At 36.8% G+C, this 10,634-nt stretch overlaps 1 protein-coding gene across 5 annotated transcripts in view; it reads right to left on the minus strand.

Annotated features, from left to right (window-relative positions):
* dac (dachshund family transcription factor) overlaps window positions 1–10,634 on the minus strand; it is a 1,230,461-nt gene that overhangs the window by 658,258 nt on the left and 561,569 nt on the right. For 4 of the 5 annotated variants that reach the window (XM_069819054.1, XM_069819052.1, XM_069819050.1 and 1 more), the window contains exon 3: window positions 5,246–5,483. In XM_069819054.1, the coding sequence (XP_069675155.1) occupies window positions 5,246–5,483 (238 nt within the window). The remainder of the gene's footprint in view (window positions 1–5,245; window positions 5,484–10,634) is intronic. The other variant, XM_069819053.1, reaches the window with a different exon arrangement.

Consider the following 10,634-nt stretch of genomic DNA (forward strand, 5'->3'; position numbering starts at 1 on the left):
CTGTTAATATGATTTTTATACAGTATTTGAAGAAAAAAATACTGCAGTAATTTCGAAACAACAAAAAACGAACAAATATTTAATTTTACGTTGTAGGTACTAATTGTTTTAAAGAAATAGACCCTACTCTTTCATTGTTCGTCGAGCATTATTATTTATTGGAACCATTGGTACAAAAATGTTGAAGAAAATATTATACTCCCAATTAATTACATGCAGTAGGACATTGTGAAGTTTTTACACTGAAATAATTTCCTTGCTGTATGTCAATATAAATTAACATCAATATTAATAAATAATGTAAATGAAGCTTAGAATTTAAATTCATATATAGTTTATTTGGAAAAAGTTGAGAGCAAGTATCGACAAGTTGGGAGCGTTACTGAAAGAAATTAAAAGTGTAGTTCACAAGCTGTGAAGCGACGATATTCTATTTATGTCAGGTTTAAAGATTTATTAATGTAAGTATATTAGCATAATATAGTGACGTGAGATGGAAAATTTGCAATTATATATTTTTCCAGAAAAATTTTCCGCCTTCCAAATAGTTGCTTTCTTCGCTCCTTACAACCTCAAGACCCTCACATGTATTCCTCGCTATATTCTCATCACTTACCAGCTTATGAAATGAAAGTCATAAGTCGTCTAACCATTGATTGTTAGTACAGATTCCAAAACAACGCCATTGTCAAGTTCGTTTTGCCGTGAGAGTACTGATGAAGAAATAAGTGCTGGCAATATCATATTTTGAGAACTTTACTAATCTGATCTAAACTGTCACAACACTATTACCTCGACATGGGCTAATGAAAGCCATTCATTTTAAAATAATTATTGTTGGCTGAGGAAACCATTATAACAATTATGTTATTATGATTCGTAATTTCTCTTCTTCGTTATCTGTGAACTCCTCACTTTATTTATCATAACTCATTCACAGACAGCCAAATCAGCACACTTACTGAAACTGTGTTACTGAACTAAAAGTTGATATGCTGTTGCAGGTCTGTATAGCCCTGTCGCGTTCCCCTCCAAGGCGATTCACTCCCTCCAGGTAGGGGAATAGAAAGTGCACATCGCACAGAGACTACTGCACAATGTGAAGAGTTTTGACATGCCTGGTATAAGTAGAACTCGCTGCTATGGAACTGGGCGGGGCCAGCGGGGCAAGAAAAACAACATAAATCAATTTATTGCATTTACATTGACAAAAAAAAAATCTAAACAGAAACAGTGTTTTAGGAGCAGACGTAAACTTAAAATGCTAGCTAGGCATTACTTGTGTGTTTGTACCACCAGACGAGTAATATCTGGAACAATCGATCTACTCGAATGCAGCCGAATCATAGATGTCGAAAGCTTATCGCTTAACTGTGATCTGCAGCTGTTTTCACACATTTTAGAACAGAGAAAACCTGCTGGCATAAGTACATCGTACCAAACATACCTACTCATTATTTTTGTTGCATGCCTGTGCAGACGTGAAAAACGATCAGATAAATATAATAATAGAATGTAGTTATATCTTCAGTTATTTTGAACTTCACCTCAAGAAAGCTGTCACATTTGAGATCTATTCAGACCTGTCTTCGGACAGTTAACTAAACAACAACAATTCCATCTGAAGCGTGGAGGGAATTGTGGATATGTCAACGGAAAATGGGAACATTTGGAAATCCAACCGGAGGGATTCTATTTCTAAGATAGTCAAAGACTCCACAAATGCAGCATATTGTGAATCCGTAACATTAAACTAATATCCTTGAAAGCTATAAATAAAAATTAAACTTCTTTAAGCCATTAATTTGTTTACCTTTTTATGTAAGGACTTTAGTATTATTAGTTAGATTTTTAGGTGGTTGATTTGGGTAGATTTTTCGGATATAAATTTAATTTAATCCACCAATAGATCCAATAGTAACTGATATTAAAATTATACAAATTTGCTTGGATTTGGAAAATAAGGCAAATTGCGTTCTTGCATTTGTTGTGTTCACAAATTAAGTTTATTCTAAATGCTTTAATTTTATTGAACAAATCAATAATAAATCAGGAGATCTTTACCTTGTAAGGAAAAATTTAGTTAATTTAAATGATTTGTCACATCTGCCAGGAAAGCCAAGTTTATAAGCAAAGAAGGGTCGATCAGCTGGGAAAAAGCTCGAGCTAGCGCGCTGTTACGTCATCACAGCTTAATGTACCTCGCCCTGCCCTAGCTCCACGTATATGCACTCAGTGCAGGTTGCCCTCTGTGAGCATGACTGTTGTATACAACAACTCATAGTTTGTGTTCTGGAATGTGCAATGGAGTCCTTCAACTTCTCAACTGTTGTAGGTTTGCTCAAGAACAGTCTCTCTCTCTGTCACGCTCCTCGTTACCAGTTAGTGGGTGTAGAGCAGTGACATCATGCGCAACTCCAGAGCGGAAGCGCTATATTTTGAATGTTCCCTGGCTATAAGAGAAGGCTTTTTAAACATGGCACAAAAATATTGGTGGTAATGTTAATATTTTAATTTTTCGAGTTTATGTAGACTCTAAGCATCATGAATGCAGGAGGGCAAGTACTTTTTTATTTCATATCGGTTGTTTCACTTGTGTTAGTGATTTTTAAGCCGGTGTTGGAAAAAAGGAAAAGCTTTAAAATAAGATGGTAGGCACGGCTCCGCTACTGCTACATCTAGCGGCCACATAGCCTACTAGGAACTTATCCCCTCATACCAACAGCCTAAGATTTTTCTCGAGAGTTTACGGCAACCATACCTGAAAGTGAGTGGATATTTCCGTCTCTTTCTAAAAAGTGCCAATATAATCCAAGTGGACTTTAATCCATTTAAACACAAATGAACTCTCAGTATAATTTTATGTTGTTTTTGCTACATGGTAATAGATGTTCATATCAGCTAGAACCTCAATCAAAGGTAAGGAGTTGAACTCAGATTCAAAATCGGATATTTTGTGTACCTGTAACCCTGAGCTTAAATTTTTGATTGAATAATGATGGTGTTGATGGTGATGATACTGATAACGATATCTTGCAACCCTTAACTTTTTTTATGTTCTGTTTGCTCAATATGGCGGCGAGGCGTGAACAGAAAAAATGATTTTTTCTCTCTTTCTTTTCAAGACCCGAAACTTAAGCTGTGAAATTGGATAATGTTGAAGGACTTGTCATGGAGGCCAAAAGAATTTTCTTTCTTCCGAGTTGTCGTAAGCAGATTATATGGGATTAAAGCCGTAGAAAAGTGAAAGAGGTTTTACTTCTGTTAATCACGTGCTACTTCTTGCTGTTACTATCTGAGACATCGGGTTGACCAAAGGTCGGCGACATTTGCCATCCGTGACCTCAAACCTCAACCCTTTGCAGGAAGTGTCACACAATCATCTTCATCATATTTACCACCTACAATTTCGCTATGTGTATACCTCAACAACTAATCATATTTGCTTGATGTGAGTTCGTCGTCGTATTGGGTATGCCATGATAAAGCAAATGTTTTACCTAAATCAGCTGCAAGTTAAACCACATAGGGTGAGAAGAAAATTAAGGGAAATAGGCAAGACGAGTAACCCCTTTAAACGGGCAGTAGACACTCAGGTGTTTGCAGATCAACTGCAAGAAAATTATTTTTCTAAAGTTTCTGGGATTTTTTTTTTTTAACTTTTTAACCGTATCATCGAAGAAGGAACATCAGGTTTCTGAGCCACTTGCGTAGCTCAGGCGGTAGTGCGTTTGCCTACTGATCCACAACGCTCGGGCGCAGGTTCGATTCCTGCTTTGGACGGAATACCTGTTTGGCTTTTTCCAAGGTTTTACCCAGCTGTAAGGCGAATGTCAGGTATATCCTGGCGAATCATCGGCCTCATCTTATCAAATACCACTGCTCTGTCACCGATTTCATTGGCGTTAAATAACATATACTCCAGCCAGGATAAAATCTCAGGGGAATGAGACGCAGCGGGGTAATGCTATGAATGAATATTGATGTCATAAGGTCACACACGTGTACACGCATCTCCATTGGCTAACTCTCAAAGCACAAACGATAACACTGATACACACATATTTATGCTACCCTAGTTACAAAATTAGATCACGGTCAATTTCCTGGTCTTTTAATCCCTCCACACAGGAAATAACATATGCAGGAGAGCGCATGTTTTTTAAACTGACGTTATAACGGTAATATTATCTATCTACTTCGCTCCAATAGATGACGCAACAGTAAGCGCATTCCTTTCACGGTTAATCGCCTGGTTGGAGAACAGTATTACGTCTTTTCGTTACAGCATCGATAAATAAATGAATATTAAAACATTGGGCAGTATTCATAGACAGTCTTAGCGCGGGCTTCCAGTAAATGATCAGCGCACTAACGTTTTTCGTATTCATAAACCAGTGTTAGCGATATGATATATGAATCCTGTACAAGTAACCAGTCGATAGCCGGAGCTAGTTTAGCACGCTCGTAGCGCGGGCTAGCGAAATGTCTATGAATAGCACCCTTTATTTTTGTCTGAGTTAAAATTTTCAAAACAATAATTAATTTTGACTGCCTCCGTGGTCTGTTGGTTACCATGCTGGCTTCCAGATCAGGAGGTCCCGGGTTCGATTCCCGGGCTCGGCGCTCGGTGAATTTTCCTTGAAGAAGAAGAATTTCCTGGGTGTCTAGAGTCTGGAAATTTGTATGAACGTGAGTGTGATTGTGAGTGTGCCGGGTTAATATTAATTAACCAATCATCACAAATATATAAATACATCAGGACCGTCGCTGGGCAGTAACCTGAACACACGTTTCAGCGTCACATTGTTAACAAGTAACTCTATCTGTTAGCACAACCATAAAGCATCTAATAGATGCTATAGAGTTACCAACAACGAAAAAAAAAAAAATTAATTATAACATGAGTCGCAATGTACATAATATGGAACTTCTGTCATGTTGCAAGGATTGAATGAGCAAAGGATACTCTACGCTATTTCATTCAAATATATTGCTTAAAATGTCGAGTGGCTACCTTAAGAGCAGAAGCAAACATAGGGTCATTTAAGATAAATCATTTGTTTATTCTGAAACTTAGTTACTAATTTACAACCTGTAGGAGTGATATTATGTTTTCCATATATTTTATCGTTTTGGCTAAATTTATTACACAAAACGTCAAGAATATTCAAACTGCTATCACAGTAACAGGAACTACTATGCGACAGATAGACACTTCAAAGAAAGGAAGTCAATCACTCACCTCGCTATGGCGTCCATGCCGGGAATACCCTGATTCTTGATGATAGAGCCATCTGCCCTGGCCAGTCCGGGATGTGGGATCCCCGCGGGTGACAAGATGGCGGTGTGTGCTGCAGCCGGGTGGTGGTTCAGTTGCATGAACTGCATGTGGTTCAGGTGCGTGGGTGGGTGGTTGTAGCCGTTCGCGAGCAGGGGCGACTTCTCAAGCCGCGGAGGATCTGCAATGAAAAACGCGTCAACTACAATTACAATGGGGAAAAAGTTTATTTGCGGCAAAGATTAATGCTTTCACTCAGCGTGTACAGCGAGTGCGTATGAAGAGAGCTGGAAAGTCTGCATCGCATTACGGAAAATAAGTCACTCTTGTTCCTGAACGAGATTATTCCAGGCAAACTTTTCTGGCCATCTAATCCTTGTTACATCACGTTTTCCGGTTTCTAACAAATGAGTTTATTGAAATTGCAAACTTTAATGCATAGCAACATCCCATGAGAACACAGATGGCAATGAAGGATAGCATTTCATCACGTCACATTAGTCGATGCAGAAAAGCATTTCATAAATCACAATATAAATTCAGATTGACGTTTCATGAGATCACAAATAACAACGCTGGACATTTCGTGATCTCGTATGACAATCCAAGAAAACATCCCTTGAGGTAACTGATGCTAATGCAGATAATAATTCATGAGATTGCACATATCAATGTAGGATAACATTTAATGAGACTGGAGATGTTTATTGAAATTTCAAACTCAATGAATAGCAATTCCATGAGAACACAGATGGCAATGCAGGATAGCATTTCATCACGTCACATTAGTCGATGTAGAAAAGTATTTCATAAATCACAGTACAAATTCAGGTTGACGTTTCATAAAATCGCAAATGACAACGCTGGACATTTCATGATCTCGTTTGACAATGCAAGAAAACATCCCATGAGGTACCTGATGCTAATGCAGATAATAATTCATGAGATTGCACATATCAATGTAGGATAACATTTAATGAGACTGGAGATGTTTATTGAAATTTCAAACTCAATGACTAGCAATTCCATGAGAGAACAGATGACAATGCAGGATAGCATTTCATCATGTCACATCAGTCAATGCAAGAAAGCATTTCATGAAATCACAATACAAATTCAGGTTGACGTTTCATGAAATCGCAAATGACAACGCTGTTCATGATCTCGTATGACAATGAAAGAAAGCATCCCTTGAGGTAACTGATGCCAATGCAGATAACCGACATGTTAATCCAGAACATTTCATGAGATCGCGGATGTCAGTGCAAGATAAGAATTCATGAGATTGCAGATATCAATGCAGGATAACATTTAAAGAGACTGAAGATGTTTACTGAAACTGCAAACTTCAATGGATAGCAATTTCATGAGAACACAGATGTCAAAGCAGGACAATTTAATGAGCCTACATGTACCAGCGCAGACCAACATTTCAAGAGATCGAAAAAGTCAAAGTAAATGTGGAATATTTAATGAAATCATAGAGGTTTTTGGCAGACAAAGTAAAAAAGAGAGTAGAATAAATTAAAATAGACACAACGAAACTGCAGTGTTCCTGATCTGGATAAAGGATGAACCATCGCATTGTAGAGTAGTATTAGCCTATAAAATGTTGTTTCCCACTTCATCTTTCACTTTAAATGCTTCAGCAGAGAAGCGAAATTTCAGAAACCATATGCAAATGTTACCAACATACCTAAACTGCGTATTCAAATCGAGGAACAATGGGGGTGACTAAGTAAATTCTCGAAAGGTTAACTCATCGCCTCGATGCTGTAATTACAAATTAAAGGGGTCCGGATGGCGTGTCCCCCGCGAGGTGGGTGGGACACTTGCTCACAGTCCATGTCACGGCTTTCTTCACCTTCAGGTGGGAGACAATGAATGAAAGTCAATATAATTATTCTATTCGCAGCGCTGACACCCTGTAGGCGTTAGAAACGCCGGGTCCAAGTTCATTAGTCTCTTCCAACTTCACTTGTAGGCTGTCAGACCGCGGAGGAGCAGGCGTCTTCTGCAGCTCGAGCTGGCCGAGTTCACAGTTGATAGAGCACAACTGTGATTTATAGTTTTCCGGCGGATAATTAGGCAACAGAATCCCACTATATAAACCTCCCCTCTTTATACAGCTCACATTCCCTCTTCATTGCGAATGTAGCTCTCCCAGACACACGATTAATTATGTGACAGCATGCCTCTATGACTCACAGGCCCGAGCCCTTGGTTCAATACCCCTCGCGCATAATTTCACATAGAATCTGTTTGTGGTATCACGAGTGGATGACGGCTCATGTTCTTTTTTTGTTATTTATTTACTTACGCTTTCCAATTTATAATCGCGCCATCATAATATCATCATATTACCATCATTACAATTTCATCACTTAATTATCATCAGAGCATCACTGCATCATGAAAATACCATCAGTCACTTCGTTATCGCCATCATCAAATCGTCATCAAATATCTTCAACAAATTATTATTACCATTAACACATCATCAGCGTTTGATTGTCACTGCATGAATAGCAGAGTATCATTATTAGGGGTCGAATTTTGATTACTTAAAAGTTAAAAAATGACAGTGAGTATATATCATATTTTCAGGTACTAAAAATCAGGAAAATATTTATTTTTATGTGCTAAAAATCGAGAAAATATGTGTTAAAAAGGAAAAAATATTTAATTATATTTCAATTACATCACAAATGATTGACAATCATCGCCTGTGTATTTTCAACTAATAGCCTAAATAAATAAATACCGATAAATAAATAAATAAATAAATACCATCACTTCATTATATTTTCAAAATGTAATGACTGATATAATTTTTTCATCACTTAAATTCACTAGGCCTATATCATCACTGTCATTATCAAATCACCACTGCCATCATTTTCTCTTCACTTCTTGATTTCAATATACAATCACTGTCAATATCATGTCATCACTATATCATTTCAACAAGTCATCACTGCCAAATTCATGCCATCATTTTACATTCCGTCACTTTCATTGTCTTGTCATCACTGTATAATTTTACTGCCATTATAATGTCATCACTTCAATATTTCAAGTTATCGTCACTGCCATCATCTTTTCATCACTTCATCATTTCACCATATCATCACTGCCATTATCAAGTCATCATGTCATCATTTCTACTTGCCATCACTGTCTCATCATTTCAATATTTTTTTTCATATACCAAAACCATGTCATCACTTCATCATTTCGCGACATCATCACTATCATCATATCATCACACAGTCATTTTAACATATCATCAGTGGCATTATCTTGTCACTTCATCATTTCATTATTGTCACTTTGCAAAAGGGGACTTGACCAAAATAACCAAGAGTTGGTAAATCGCAAAAACTATAACTAAGTTAACAAATTAAAAGTCCACATATTTTTTTCTAATTAGATCACCATACGTACATACATTCAGGATCCATGAACATTTTAATTTTTTAAGTCTGTTTTTTTTTTTTGCGATTTCCCAACACTTTATCATTTTGAACATGTCCCCTTTTACAAATCGACAACAGATATCATGAGTATCATTATCATGCAATTTATCATTTCAACATACTGTCACTGATATTATCTTGTCATAACTTCAATATTTCGCCATACCATCACTTCGTTGTCATGTTATCACTTCATTACTGTATTTCACATCATCACTGCTACAGTCATAATTTCGTCATTTCGCCATACCATTACTGTTATTATCATTACATTATAATTATTGTGTCCATTTTTTCTTCACGTGGACACATAATCAGTCTCAAATAAACGTAGGGTAAAGGTTGGTAATATTGTGATACGAGTAATATTGTGATAGTTCTTTTTCAGAATTTATTACAATTTTACTGAGCGAGAGAAGGACCAGTTTGGTGCAGAAACTTGTCCACGAACATTCCCTTAATACCTTGATGCAAAAAACCGATCTTCCTCTCGCTCAGTAAAATTGTAATAAATTCTCAAAAAGAACTACTCATATCACAATATTAACAACCTTTACCCTATATTCTTCTTATGGGTTAATTAATTAATTTATCGTAAAGGTCATCTTTCACTGTTGCTACCTCTCGTCACTGGAACTCTCTGCCGCCTGAAGTCAAGGGCTGCCGAACATTGAAATCTTTCAAATCCAAGTTAGAAAATTATCTTATGACGAGTTGCCAAACCAACTTACTATTATGACAAGTGTTGTATTGCATGTTTCCACGTATTCACATTTTTTTATGTTCTAGTGATATTTAACTTATTTTATATTTTTGTTTTCATATTTTCCGGTAATGGTTTATCTCTAATGTGATAAGTTGAGCTATATATAATCATAATTTTCCTTGCTGTGTGTACTTAAAAATATTGTATTCATTGTATGCTTTGTACTGCACTATTTTATTACTACTATTAGTATTATTATTACTATTATTATTATTATTATTATTATTATTATTATTATTATTATTATCAGTAATTGTCTTATTTTTTATACTTTGTATGTCTCATTTATTTTGACCTGCTGTTCACATTTTATTATGCTTTTTTCTTTCTTTCTGTATGTTATATATTATGTCTGATTTCTTCTTACTTGTTATTTACATTTTATTATTATTATCTTATTTAGTTTTGTGTGTAAAATTGTAGTGTACTTTGTAAATTTGTAGTGTTTTTGTAACGCAGTTTTTACTCCTGGTTGAGTGTTAGAGAAGGCCGTATGGCCTTAACTCTTCCAGGTTAAATAAATCAAATACTCCCTGATGATAAACAGAAGTAAAAGGAGTTTGGAATGAGATACAAAAGTACCCACTGGAAGAAAATCTCTGCCTGCAACTACAGCCACAAATTTAACAATACTCATTTAGCATCGAACCCTTCCATCCCTTGTTGGTTGTAAAATCCACGGCGAACCAAACGTAGATATGTGGTCAAAGTACCCGTATCCGGAAAAGAACATTAAATAACAATTAGAATCAGTTTCTGAGGTCCTAAGCCTCACCCAAGGAAAGGATCGCGTAAACACTCATTAACCGAACTCGATTAGGCCCGTTTTCAGGATCACGTCTCTGGACAATAACAAATACTGCATCAGCGGCGGCGGGCGAGGAAGTGTAGTTTCTTGTGCGATGTGTTTGGACAGCTGAACGTATGCAGGGGCACGGGCTGCATTGTGAAGCTTTGATTGATGAGGACAAGTCGCGAATCTCGGCAGTTTAATCAGTCTGCGTCTCATTGCATTCATTTCATTTCGCGTTTTAAACTCGCCAGAGGGTGGAGGGGGTTCAAACAGGAAGGGGAGCTCCCAGATTGAGGGAGATAGTTTAGTTGTAGG

This window comes from Periplaneta americana, chromosome 2 (genome assembly GCF_040183065.1).
Source record: "Periplaneta americana isolate PAMFEO1 chromosome 2, P.americana_PAMFEO1_priV1, whole genome shotgun sequence".
NCBI classification, from domain to species: domain Eukaryota; kingdom Metazoa; phylum Arthropoda; class Insecta; order Blattodea; family Blattidae; genus Periplaneta; species Periplaneta americana.